Source organism: Podarcis vaucheri, assembly GCF_965113315.1.
Source record: "Podarcis vaucheri genome assembly, chromosome: 7".
Lineage (NCBI taxonomy): Eukaryota > Metazoa > Chordata > Lepidosauria > Squamata > Lacertidae > Podarcis > Podarcis vaucheri.
The window spans coordinates 36,023,299-36,037,245 of NC_138765.1; the positions used below are offsets into that span (position 1 = coordinate 36,023,299).

General features: G+C 45.8%; 1 protein-coding gene and 1 long non-coding RNA gene across 19 annotated transcripts in view; one reads left to right on the plus strand and one right to left on the minus strand.

The window, feature by feature from the left end:
* MACF1 (microtubule actin crosslinking factor 1) overlaps positions 1–13,947 on the minus strand; it is a 301,663-nt gene that overhangs the window by 3,613 nt on the left and 284,103 nt on the right. For 9 of the 17 annotated variants that reach the window (XM_082229497.1, XM_082229484.1, XM_082229485.1 and 6 more), the window contains 10 exons: positions 13,030–13,147; positions 12,100–12,263; positions 10,674–10,836; positions 10,173–10,327; positions 9,011–9,085; positions 8,222–8,239; positions 5,166–5,283; positions 4,521–4,589; positions 1,803–2,014; positions 1,099–1,209 (listed from right to left, as the gene is read on the minus strand). In XM_082229497.1, the coding sequence (XP_082085623.1) occupies positions 1,099–1,209; positions 1,803–2,014; positions 4,521–4,589; positions 5,166–5,283; positions 8,222–8,239; positions 9,011–9,085; positions 10,173–10,327; positions 10,674–10,836; positions 12,100–12,263; positions 13,030–13,147 (1,203 nt within the window). The remainder of the gene's footprint in view (positions 1–1,098; positions 1,210–1,802; positions 2,015–4,520; positions 4,590–5,165; positions 5,284–8,221; positions 8,240–9,010; positions 9,086–10,172; positions 10,328–10,673; positions 10,837–12,099; positions 12,264–13,029; positions 13,148–13,947) is intronic. The other 8 variants (XM_082229488.1, XM_082229487.1, XM_082229492.1 and 5 more) reach the window with 5 other exon arrangements.
* LOC309536001 lies at positions 1,861–5,159 on the plus strand. Of its 2 annotated transcripts, none has more exons than XR_014221473.1 (3): positions 1,861–1,997; positions 3,997–4,035; positions 4,977–5,159. It is a non-coding gene; the product is annotated as an uncharacterized lncRNA (long non-coding RNA). The 2 variants fall into 2 exon arrangements; XR_014221474.1 differs by lacking the exon at positions 4,977–5,159 and adding an exon at positions 4,402–4,530.

Genomic DNA, 13,947 nt, shown 5'->3' on the forward strand with positions numbered 1-13,947 from the left:
CAGTGGGAGGAAAAACTGGAGGAAAAAGCATCCTCCCAACTCCAGTTCCCAAGCACTAGATGTGAAGAGGGAGTCCATTGCTGGTGCACCAACTGTCTCTGCCTTTCTAGTGGCGCAAAGCAGGGAAATGCTTAATCTAAAGCACATGCTTTGCACATGCAGAAGGTCCCAGGTCCAGTCCCCAACAGCGGCTCCAGGTAGGCCTGGGAAAGACTCCTGCCAGAGACTCTGGAGAGCTGCTGCCAGCCTGTGTTGACAACACTGGGCTAGATGGACTCAGGCAGCATCCTATGTTCCAAAAACAGCTTCACCAACTTGTTGCCTTCCAAACATTTTGGAGTATGACTCTGATCACCAGCACAGTGTGTCATCTAAGACATCTGGAGGGCACCCAGTTGGAGAAAAGCAAACTGAAGCAACAATCATTTCAGGTCTGAGCAACTTATATGGACACCAAGCCGGTAGCCTATCATTAATACCGCCCCCATTCCTCCTGTTTGGTTGGGACTTACATTCCCAAGACTGTAAGAACTGCCCTGGTGGGAGGGAGGGAAAAGGATGTCCATCTAACCCAGCCTCCTACCTCCAAGAGCATCCAGGCAGATGTTTCTAAGACGCTTCTCCCCTCCCAACATTCTCACCTGCATCGTATGTGGGATAACAAATTGAGGGGTTTCTATACAGGCACAGGCACTGATTTTCAAAGTGTTAATTCGGCTGTTTTATCCATGACTCCTGACTTTTAAGTGGTATTCTCCTTTATCATATCTCTTTCATTTAATGTTCTAAAACAGCCCAAAACTTGAAAGATTTTCTCACTTTGAACTTCTGGGAAAATGTTTGTTGTTTCAACACAAACTGGTTGCAAACTGTGTGTTAACGTTCTGTTGGTTTTGAAAGTGTATTTCGAAGAACAAATATTTTTGTCTTTAAGAAACCAGAGTTAGAAGCCTCATGAGCAACACAGCAGCAGCCCTAGCGTGGAAAGAGGTGTTATCAAGCGCTGTTATAACAAGGAAAGCATTAAGAGAGGGGAAAAGGAAGCCAGGGGGCTCCTCCTTTTGCAACAGGGACTGGCCCATGTAAGCCATACTCTACCTCAGAAGCAGACAGGTGGAGGTCAGCATTATCGTAGCCCCTCAAAGGGGTACCTGCCTTGCTGTTTACCAACCAGGGTTTGTCATAACTGCGAGTGAAGTGATGCGGAGTCTGTGAAATGGAAAATCCAAAGAGAAATTGAGGGAGAGGGAGGGAAGGGGGAAGGGAGTGAAAGGAAAGGAGGGATGGGGCGGGGAGGGAGGTGTACAGGATGGAAGGAAAATAAAAACAGAAAAGTAAATAAACCCTAAAATAAAATAAAAAACCAAACCCAACAGGTAATGAAAGGAAACATACAAAATGGGCGACGAGATATGAGTCACACAAGTAGGGGTTGTGCTCTGTGCCCACTGCCAACGTGGCCATCTCTCCCAGGCCAAGCGTCAGGGGAAAAAAGCTTCCCAGGATCACAGAAGCCAAGAAAACAAACCAGGGATGGCCCAAAAATTAAAATGAGACACAAACAGACAGGTGTAATTTGGGGGAGGGGAGGGGAGGGGGGGGAAGAGGAACTCCGCCATTTCACTCTACCCACCTGGATGTGACAGCATTTCATTGTCATCGTGGGCAGAAATAAATGTTTGAGTGACCCTGAAAGTTCTGTCCTCTGTGGACAGGCCCCACTGGACACTCGGAGGCCTGTACCTGTCCTGGAGCAACTGAGTGACAGAAGCCATTCTTAATGGTTAAAGAAGCCCTCTCACCTTTGTCCCGCTTGCAGGTGTGGCTGGGGAGGAGGGCATCGAAGTGCAGCTGTGGTTGCTCTGGCTGGCGCTTGAGCTGGACCGCGTTGGGGAGGCTGCCCGAGAGGAGGGCTTTGACCTGCGCCCCCTGGACCGGAATGGCGCCATTCCCTGAGAAGCTCCCTCTGGGAGAATGAATTTCTCTCGAAGTTCAAGGTTAGTTCTTCCTCGAGCTGTAGGAAAGGAACCACCATAAAACATGAAGAAAAAAAGCCAAAGAAACCAGAGTCTGAGATATAAACAGATGGCAAAGCCAGGCAAAGCCAGATGCTTCTGACTCCCTGGTGCAGGCTTGCTGGGGTGTGCTTTGGATTCTTTCCTCCTCCTCCCAGTTAATTTTCTGTGAGACAGACCCCTTGGTCTTCCACTTTGCTACACCAGCAGCAGCTTAAAAGTCTCAAGATAGAGAGGAAAAGTCTTCCTAGGAGGGGAAAGATCTAGGAGCATTCTGTAGCTCATATAGAAGCTCCCACCACAAACATCATTCAGAGCAGTGGTGTTTCAGCCTGCAACAGGGCAAGTCCACACACTTTTGAAAGGACTCAGATATGCACCCTCTAAGCACGTATAGACAGCGCCCGTCTCGTCTATACCACCAACGCCATCTATTACTCACGTCCTTCTGTACAATCTGCTTTACAGGCTAGTGAAGGATCCTCTGGAGTGGGGGGGGGGGGTCTTCTTTACCCAGTCTCAGTTCAGCACCAAAGAATTCTGGAATAGCTCAGTCAGCAGAACATGAGACTCTTAATCTCAAGGTCGTGGGTTCAAGCCCCAGACTGAGCAAAAGATTCCTGCATTGCGGGGGTGAATAGACCCTTGGGTTCCCACCCAACTCTACAATTCTATGCCCCCCCCAGCTGTGGGAAGCTTGCTGACCCAAAGCAGAGCTTGGTCAGCTGCTGGCACAGCACACTTAGCTAAGTTTATGCGGCAAGAGGTCTGGGAAACAAAGTGTCGTCCAAAGAGCTCTCAATTCATTTTCACCTGATTCTCAAGAAATGGAAGGAAATAAACCTGACTTAAAATTTGCAACCAGGATACAGGAACATAGGAAGCTGCTTTATACTGTGTCAGATCATTGATCCCCATAGCTTAGCATTGCGTACACTGACTGGCAGTGGCTCTCCAGAATTTCTGGCAGGAGTCTCTTCCAGCCCTACCTGGAGATGCCATCAGGGACTGAACCTGGGACCACCTGCAGGCAGAGCAGTTGCTCTCCCACTGAGCTACACCCCTTCCCCAATTTTCAGTTTCCTTCCTCTGCAATTATACCACCTGCTTCATAGCAAAACAGCAAGCATATTCTTCAGTTTTACAGGAAAAACAGCAACAAACCTAACAAACAGATACACACAGCAAGGAGCAGTTTTGTTAATTGAGCAAGACACCATGCATAAAGCCTTGCCAGGCAGAAAAAGGGGCAGCTGGAGATTTCACACATTATCCACCCCAAGACAAGCAATTGCAGCTGCCAAGGGGACTTCCAGAGAGGGGCTTAGCTTGCAAACGAGCTATTGAGATACCACAAGTGGGTTGTTGGTAACTGGGTTTATATATATATTTATCAGATTTTCCCCAGTAAGATCAAATTCAGAGTTGGTGCAAGCTGGCTTTTTGATGCCAACAATGTTGTGTGGACTCTGTAAAACACTTGCATGCATCAGGAGCACTGATTCCATGATAAACCCCCATCTGGAAGCACCCCTAGGATTGCGTCAGAACAATCTGCGGACGCCTAGCAGGAGTGCTCAAGAGCAGCACCAGGAACAGAAGAATCAGCAGTACCAAGAGGCAATCAAGAAACAAATCCTTTCAGCTTTCTTGAACCCTAGGCCCTCAGATGCTTTGAACTACAACTCCCGTCAGCCCCATTTTTCATAGTGCATGCTAGCTGGGAATGATGAGTGTTATAGTCCAAAACATCTGGAAAGCACTGACTGGCGAAAACTATCCCAGATGTTTTACAACATGGCAGCATGCAGCCGCATTCAGACAAACTATCATGGGTGGGAAGGGGAAAATGGCCACCCAACAGCCACAGGCCAGAAGGAATAACCTGTCTTCAAAGGAAGGGGGCCCAGACTGCAGGCTGGAGGGTTGGGTGGGTAGCCATTCCCTCACAAAGCTCTAACACCAGCCTTTTGTCTTACAGAACACCATATTTACTTACAGGCAATTTCTAGGAGAAAAGGTAAATGATATAATAGAAAAGGGGAGGATTTTTTGGGGGGGATTGAGGGAAATGCAGAAAAGGCAAGAAAGGAAGCTAGTCTGGTGTTGAACCAGGGCCCAAATCCCTGCTCCTCACTCGGGGCAAGTTGCTCTTGCTCAGCTGAACCCATCAAGGCTGCTGTGAGCATAAGCTGGTGCAGAGGATACATGTTGCAACCCTTGGGAAAAAGTGAGTGGTGATTTCAGGGCCAATGTGACAGACATTGAGATGAGGCAGGGGCTGTGAAGCCTACTCAACTTGCAGCTTTCAGCCCAAACCAGCAAAAAAAAAGTTCTTTGTCTCTCTCTCTCTCTCTCTGCCCCCACCCCATGCCCTTCACTACAGCAAAATACTATTCTGGGCCAGAGGGGATGATGGGGAAGATCAAAGCAGGTTAGAGAAGCAAAGCCATTCCCAACAAGTGGAGGAGGAGTAGTGAGAGGAAGCCAAGAAAAACCGCCAACCTATCGGAGACTGACTGGCAATCGAAGAGCTGGAATCAGAGCGTTTTATTTTACTTCCCGGGTGGTGAACTAGAATAAAGAAAATACATATATACAAAGAAAAGATAGAGCAGGAAAAACAAACAGCAGTGGGGATCAAAGAGGAGGAGGAGGAGGAGGAAAAAGGCAAGGAGAAGTCTCTTACACGCTGGCTGGCATGCAGGGCAGCCATTTTAGAGGAAAAATGGAAAGGGTACGAGAAGAGAGCTCAGCCCACAGATGTAAAGAGGTGGGTGGGGGCTCTGATGGATTCTACTTCTCCCCCCGCCCCAACATGTGAGTGTTACATAGGATGTCCTAGTCAAGTACTTATTGGTACTTATGCCGACATTCAGGATGGACTAGGGTCTGCTCAAGATATCATGGTGTTTGCAGCAGAGAACCTCACTGGCACTTCTCTCCCACTCATCAACACAGGTCACCCTCCTCAAGAAGTTCTTGGCTAGGCTGATCTTTTGACTGACCTCAAGAAGACTTCCTGCTGGGCTGGGCTGGGCTCCATGGGTGGTCCTGGCCCACTCACTTTTAATGGCAGACACCTCAAAGCCTTACCCTGGGGGAGGTTAAGAGCCCCATGTTTGTTAAGAATCACTCTCCATTTCTTACCTCTGCAAGGATCGTTCTTCACTAAAAACTCATCCAGGGCCATCCATCCTCCACCAACGCGAACCATGACTGTGCTACGCAGGATACGGACCAGCCGCAGTTGCTGCGAATCGCCAAACTGTGGAGGGAGCAGCAGAGGGGGAAATGGTTTAGATGAGCACCCACAAAAGAGCCCAAAAGGCACCTTGCAATTAAAAAAGAAAGGTGGCAGCACAGGGCCGCTTCAGGAGAGGGACTGCAGCAGGATGGGCTTTGACACGGGGACCTCTCTCCTGAACCTACTAACTGCCTTTAAGAATTTATTTTTTTTAATGTCTAAATGGGTTTATTATGGATGTTTATATTTTAAATGTTTGTATAACTGGTTTTCATGCTTTGTAAACCACTCAGAAATCTATAAGCAGTATATGAATAAATAATGGTGGTGATGATGTTAATAAAACCAGAATGGATCCATTTTAATGCATTGCTAATTATAACTAAATGAAAATGAAGGAGGTGCACCCTTGTTTTGCTGGAGCTACCTCAGCTCAGTGGCAGGGCACCTGTTCTGTGCCCAAAAGCCCATTCCTGGAAGCATTTCAGGTTAAAATGAATCAGCCAAGCAGTAGGTGATGAGAAAGGCCTTTTCTCTCTTCCTGCCAGAGACTGCCCTGGAGATCATCGGCTAGACAGTTGCTATGGACCAGGCTATGCTATGGAACAGGTGGACCAAAGAGGACTCAGGGTGAGGTAGTGCCCAGAAATATCTCCTCTGCAGTGTTTGCACATCTATTGTGCTCCCTTAAAGGCTTGCCCATTTGTCTCTGGGCCAACTGTAACCATTGTGTTATGCGGAAGATGAAATAAAGTCAGAACTTCGAACTTTTGAGCAATTTCCCAACAAAGGCCTTGGGGGGTGTTGTTTGGAGCATGGTTCGAATTCAGCCACATGCCAGCCTTGATACAGTTCATTTCTGGAGAGAGGACAACTGGAATTCACATGAAATTCAGTAACAGAATCCCACCAATCACTCTCATCAAAAAGGAGAGAAGCCCTTCACCAGATCTGAAGACCCATAAAATTCATGGTACATGACATCCCCACCACCACGCAGAAGAGTTAATTGCAGCAGCCAGAGATGTGCAAACCTGCAAAGTGGTAGCCTTAAGGATCAGAAATACATTTACTGAAATGACCACTAGCAGTATGACATCTCCACAATTTGAAGCCTTGACCAATGGACTAAACAGCATGTCCTGCCTCACTAGAAATCTGCTCTGCAAAGATCAGCATCCATAATGCAAACTGGAAATGCCAAGTGCTATATGAATCTTCTTCAATGCCCTTAATTGTCATCACCCTCATAGTAAAGTAGGTCATGTTTTACAGGTGAGGAATTTCTCATTTCTACATTACAATAGTGAGGGAAGGTAACTACAATCAGCTGCATGGACCTTCTCTGTGTTTTTGGCTCACCGTCTGATTTTCTGAACAAGCAAGACTTTAACTGTGCTCTTTCCTACCAGTTCAAGGAAATTCAAGTCCTTTTTATAATGTTAGGCTTTGAGGGCTCATTTGAAGTAAAACCAGTCCACCCTGTCCAGCAAAATTAAGGCACTGAAGACATTAGTTTCCTACCATCCTATCAACAGAGGGGCAGAACGCATCTCACAAAACAAGTTTAAAATGGATTTCTTCTCTGCATTGCTGAAACTCCCTCTGGAGTTATGATTTGGCTAAAAATTATGCAGGAGGAAATGAGAAGCATTTTTTTCATTTTATCTTCTTGAAGCCTTGAGTTATTTGACACGATCCATGCAGATGGCTTGAAGCTTTAGTGCTAATTATGGAAGGAAATTATCCAAATGGATTCAGCGCTTGCATTCCAAAAGCGGTGGAAAATTAATTGGAAGGCATCCAGATACTGGTATACAGAATACATTGCAAGAATTTCAACTCTGTGAAAGAGGCACAGAAGTTACACCTCCTGGAAGAACCAAGAGATGCTGCATTCTAAGAACTAGGTATCCTGCTGGTATCTTGCTCTGATGGTACAGTGGAAGGACCAAACTTGTGAAGAACTGCAAGAAAAATGTGTCCTCTTGCCTCAAGTATGATATTAAAAATCTGAAGGTACACAATGGAAATGATAATTAGCTTCCTGAGCTTGCTATTCACATGCCTCAGGGGTATAGATTTGCATGCACTGTATGTTCTGCTCTATGTGTCCTTGGTCAGTTCTGGATATTTTATTTTGGTGGTTAACAGCATAGCCTCAGTTGCTAGTGATTGAAAATATCCATCAATCCCCCACCAGCAAAGTTATGTGGCAGGTTCTGAAGTCATAGGATTATGCAGTGCTCAGCTCCAATGGGAATCCTTTCTCTACATCTCTCAGACATGTAGGACTATGGCTGAGCTTACAGAATCAAACTGTGATTGTGCTTTAATACTTCTTATGGCTGAACAATGGGCTTCAGAGACTGGTTCAAGGGCTACAGCCTGGTTCAAGTTAAGCCCATTTGAGTTAGCTAACCAGTTTTGAGACATTCAGTCCTGCCTGCACAGTTTTCCAGCTTAGCTGCACAAGAAGTCAAATATGAGTTATTTTAAAGCAGACTTTGCCAATATGGTGCTCTTCAGATGGTTTGGGCTGAAACCCTCATCAGTCCCAACTAGCACAATCGGGGTTGATTGGAGTCACAGTCCAAACCATCAGGAGGGCACAAAGTTAGCGAAGGCTGCTTCACTACCAAGAGTTTCAATCTTCTAAAAAAGTGTCTGGCACACAAAACACAGGGAAGTTCCTTTGTGAGTGCCCATGTTTGTGTCTGTCACTAAGGGGGCATTTGCACATTTGTAGCGTTGCTTCCATTCCATCCCTTGATCATTATGTCACTGTATACCAGAATCTTGGCTGTTAATACAGACAAGCTCTTACCACAGCATCCACACCAGCACAACCACCCATAGCAATGAAAATATCAGTTTGTAAAGGGACAACACATGCGATTCTTTTAAGGGAAACAATCTATAAAAGGATGTAGAGACAGCATTGCAAGGCACACTGTACCTGGTTGCCGAGGAAGAACTACAAAGGAGAAGAAAGTACAAATGAAAGAGAGAGAGAGGGAGGGAGGGAGGGAGAGAGAGGAAACAAAAAACATTGAGCAGCATTAACAGAGCATCGCTATGAAAAATGTCTTGTTAACCACAAGTACCACTGATGTGTATACTCGACATTACTCAGCATGCTAAACGTCACATTTTGGTACTTCCCTTTTATACACATTTATATTAACGAAGCAAGCCAAAGATCTTGTACACTTTAGAAATGTGACTAGGGCCAGTGCTGGTTATTTTACACTCTCTGCTCTTGTGCTAAATTCAGGGCAAGCTCAAGACATTTTGCCAACCCAAGTGATAATTATAACCCCCACTTTGTTCCTTAAAAATGCAGCCACCAACAAGTGGCTGCTCAGATTGTTTGCACCTCAGCTAAAATTGTGCGCAGTTCAGGCACGTGGGAAAGCTAAGCTAGATGGTTCTATTGCCAGTGGAAGACTCTGAGAACTTGAGACAAAAACAGAAGCAGCACAGAAGTCGCCCATGAGCATTTTCAGAAGGACTGTGTTTAAATCTCAGAGGAACACACAGGGCTGGAAAGTAAAACAGGCAAAAGGAAACACTTCCTGCCCCCCCTCCCAGTCAATCATGGAGTTCCCTGCTACAAAATGAAATGGGGGTCCACAATGAAATTAGAGAACTTTTTTTTTAACCCTTTACAATGAAACCATCAGGTTGCCAGAGGAACCTCCCTCCCCCCCAACTGTCAATGCAAGCAAAGCCCCCTTCAGCTTACCCGGTATTTGTTCTCTCCAATCTGCTCCACTTGGAATCTCTTTGCGCATTTACACTGAGCCACCTGCCTGGTCACCTGTTGAGTAGAAAGAAAAGAAGAGATTCCATTAGGCTAAACTACAGGAAAGCTCTCCAACTGGTTTGAAAGGTTTTTCTTTTTACTTTAAGACAGTCCCTACTGAAAAACCACAAAGGGGAAAAAGTGGGCAATATTGTCCCAATTTATATTCATCATCACAACCCTGTGAGGATAAGAAGATTAGTGGTGACTGGACTATGGCTGTTTTGGTGAGCTTCATGCTTGAATGGGAGGGATTTTAACCCAAGACCCCAGTGGAACAAGTCTGAGAGTCTACTTATTGCACCACACTACCTTCCCCAGATAAGATTCAAAATCCCATTCTACTATATATTTGAAAGATTTATATCCCTCCTGTCATCACAAATGATCTCAGGGTGGGTTGCAAGAAGTTAAAATACAACAAAGCAATAAAATACAATTATCACCATGAAAACAACTCCCACTGTTTTTTATAGCAACTCTCTGGAACTCTGCAGCTACATTTGTAAAATTTAGAAGGCCTGGAGGAGGAGGAGGAGGAAGGTCTCCAGCTGGCCTAGGAATTTAACAAAGGTTTGCACCAGCTGAACTTTAGAGCAGAGGGGGTTCCACACCTGGATGTTACTGCATTGGCAAAGTCTCTCACTTCTTGACTCAAATTCTCACTCTCATGAATCTTGATTCCTTGACTTTTTACATATAAAAGAGATGTGACAGCCCTGAGCAAATGAAGGCTGGCACATGTGACTGTTATGATTATTCTTATGGCACTGTCCATGCATGTGGTGCTTTGCAAAGTATGAGAAAACAGGTCCCTTTCTCAAGGTGCTTACAAACTAGAAAATAAGTAACAAGGGAGGATAGCAGGAGAAAAATATGGGGCTATTGAATTAGGGCATGGAGACCAGATAGTGGTTTTGCCAAAGGCTTTCTGGAAGAGGTGGGCTTTAAAGGGAGGAGGGCAGGAAGATTAAGCAGCCATCCTTCCACAACTTACGCAGCACCAACTGCATCCTAGGTGCTTGCAGAGCAGTGTGAGATTGAAACAGCTTAACTATCTCCATAGCTCCTGGATCCTTGCTGCCTTATCAAAATGTCTTACCTCATCCTCAATTTTGTCTGCATCTGTTGTTGGCCGATAAGCATCTTTGTTAGGGTGCAGAGCAGCTACAAACTCATAATAGTCAATGTAACCATCCCCATCACGGTCAAAGATGTCAGCTACCGCAGTCATCTCCAACTTAGTAGTGGGGAATTCTGAATGGGAGAGAACAAATGGAAACTCCATTACCGATCCCAAATGCAAGATTTGTCAGACATCTTTGAGAGGCAGTGACTGGCCTAAGGTCACCTAGTGAGCTTTACGGCTGAGTGGGGATTTGAACCCTGGTCTCCCAGCTCCTAGTCCGACACTCTAACCACTATTACTTTTATTACAGTTTTTACACTATACTGCACCACAATGGCTCTTCTTGCAGGCAGGGTTGTTTGCTTGACACTAAGCAGGAATTGCTTCCTGCTTCTCAATCTGGGGGAAAAAACAAAGTCAGCAGGTAAAGGCAGCTGAAAGTGTTTTAAGCATTAAAAGTGTTAGGGGGCTTACTGGATGCCAGGATGCCATCAATGAACTCCTGCCGGGTGATTTTCCCATCTTGGTCTTTGTCAATCCGCCGGAAGAAGTCCATCACACGTGACTTCTTGTGGTTCATCCAGCGCATGTACTTCTTCCGCCATACATCAAAGTCAAAGTTTGCAAACTCTTTCAACTGGAGAAGGGAAGAGGAAAGGCTGTTTCACATCTCACTTGGAAAGAGGATCCACAAATATTTACATCTCCTAAGATGCAGGAGACAACAGCACAGCTCTCTCTCCTCTCAAAGTGTAGGATTTGCCTGATTGACACCAAACTCACCAAAATAAGGAAGGGATACAGTGGGCTATGCATTTAGCCCTGGCCCCTCACGTCTTTAGGGTGAATGTCTGTAGCGGCAGAAGCCATCTAATGGCTTCCTGTGCAACTGAGAATCCTGTTTTACCAGGGCTCTTAATTGTACACCAAGGGCAAGGGGCCAAGAGCAATTGCATGGATTTGGGATGGGCTAAAAGTATGCCCTGCCAGTTCCCATCCATCTGTGTTTTTTCTTCTTCGTCTTTTAGTGAGTAATGCCTGGGCTATGGAGGAGTGGAAAAGTTGGACCTGGTTCCCCGAAAGCAGCATGGTTGGGAGGAAATCAGTCAAGATACAAATTCCACACTTGCCCCTTTGCCCTGCTCTCCATTTTGGGCACTGCTGCTGTTGTACAGACTTTGCATTACCTGTTTTGCCTCAGTGGTTTTACCTTTGCTAATTATCTAGCTGGTATTGTCAAATTGTAAATGACTGTGAACTCATATGTGAATAGAGAGGCACAGAAATAGTAATTATTATTATAGTGGCATAGAATAAATTAAAAACCAGCCACTTTTCTAGCTTGCACAAGGCAAAATAGTCATGAAGTGGTTTAGCTGCTAGACTACCAAGATATTGCTCTCCTTTTTAGGGGGCAGGGATAGGTGAGGCCCCTGTCTAGGCTTGCTCACCCCAACAAGCACACCACACAGCACCAAGAGGGAAACAGGAAATGTGGTGAAGACTTGCAGACCCTGAAAAGCAGCCTTAAAGCAGGGCCAGTTTGGAAAAGAAAATGAGAAGGCAGTTTGCCTTCCCCTGCTCCAGCCTCACTGCACTCATCTTCCCCCAAAGTGAGATAGAAAGGCTATATACAAGCTTCCACCCACTGACTTTCCTTTGAAGGGAGAGTGAGGCGCACCATCAAAGAAAATGAGGAAGCTACAGTTCCTGTAGCTGGAAACTGGTAGCAGCACCTTCGTTTTGCTCCCAACAGGAAGAGAGCTCTGTACAGAAGCCCTGGAAGCCGGGCCTTTGGGAGAACTGCTGCACCATCATGACCCAGCTTCTCTCAGCTGGGGCTTTGCTTGCCGTGCTGGGAAGGGGTTCCCTGTGCACATGAAAAAGGGAAAGTGGTTACCTCTTCCAGCCGATCCAGTGCATCGTTGAGCTTGCGTTGCCGCTCGAGCGCCAGCAACCACACCTGCTGCCAGCGGGCCGAAAGCTGGTTGATGCGCGGGTTCTTTGCTTCCGACTGGGAGAGAATTGGCATTGGGGGTGGGGCTGTCTGGTTCAGGGATTTTCCTGAGAGGAAAAAAAGACAGGGACAGGGAGGAAACATAGCAGAAATTGAGCAAAGTGAAGGGGCGTAATGAAAAAATTATGGGGAAGGGGCAAAGGAAGAAAGGCTTAAACTAAATACTGAGCTCTCCTTCTGCAGATGAAACTGGAAACTTCACTAAGATCATATCAACTCACAGGAACCCTGCAGTCTGCATGGGGCGTTTGAAGGCAGGGACAGGTAGCAGGTTTCCTGACAAGGGCTGTGTTTCCTTGGGGACCACATGCTGACTGTGGGCAGGGCTAAAGCCAGCAGTAGGCGGAGCCACCTCTCTTTCTCTCTTACCCCCCCCCCCGCTGCTCTCTCATGCCTCTTCCCCTTTCTTCCTACCCTGCCCAGCAGGCTGCTGGGACAGACTCCTGAGGCCTGAAATGATTGCTTGCGAAGGGCTTATTAAACTAGGCCAAAGGCTGCCCATCCTGGTCCAAGGAGGTGCAGAAAGTCACCCCAAGCTTGTACCTGAGCCAAGGCACATCAGAGCTACAGCCCAGACTTTTGTTTTAAAGACTGGTCTCAGCCATGGAATATGTAGTAGTAGCATCAGTAATTATCATAATAAAAGTAATAATCATAATGCTGCTGATGATGGGAGTGTTCCTGAACACATATACAGTACTTATTTCTTGATCAAGGCCCAGTTCAAGATGCTAGTAGTGTTATTAGTGTTTAAAGCCCTAAATGAATTAGGCCCCAAATATTTAAAATTTGCCCAAAGGGTTGCCAACATACTATTGCTTCGGGATTTCTCAATGAAAGGTCCATGAGCCGGCTCTGTGGCTTTCCTCTTGTATGTTTTTGTGACGCGATCCACATCTGGCTGCTTTCGGGTCATTACTTCCATAAAGGACTGGAAAATGCAGTAGGAAAGATGATTAGAGGTAGAAGAAGAGTGCAGCATTTTGTTACTATGCAACTAAATGTTGTCCTTTTGCTAATGTAAGCAGTCCTATCCCCAAACAACTCAAAGCACCTTTGGCTGATTAACATCTCATACCCTTTTAAATGTGTTGTGGAAGGGGGGATTATTGGTTTGTTTTTGCTCTTATTTTTGTTATGCAGTTTGTGTTTATTATATTGTATTTTCTATTTTATTATATCTTTATGTTGTGAATTGCCCTGAGATCTACAGATGAAAGGCCATACACAAGTACATGATACATAAATATTTATCACATTTATATTCTTTCCTATTTAACCCTACAACAACCCTGTGAGGAGGTTAGGCTACTCGAGTGGGGATTTGAACCATCGTCTCCCAGCCCCTAGCCCAAACACTCTAACCACTACACCAGATTGGCTCTTGTTCTTATTCAGTCTCCTCTTTGGATAGTAACATTTCACCAGCCGTTGCCCATGTACCTTCAATATATCTTTGCCACCATAGGGGTTAGGAACTTAGTACCTCACTCTCCAAATTAAGCACCAAATTCTCAGGAACCCAAATCTTGCATCTAATGCCACATTGTTTGTTCTTGCATGGCACTGCTAAATCAGTCTTCCCTCCAGCTGTTTTGGACTGCAGCTCCCATCAACCCCAGCCAACGTGGCCGTTTTGAACTACAACTCTCATCAGCCTCAACCAGCTCAGCTGCTGGGAGTCCAAAACATATGCAGCAGCAGGTTAGGGAAAGCTCCTCTGCGCCAAGG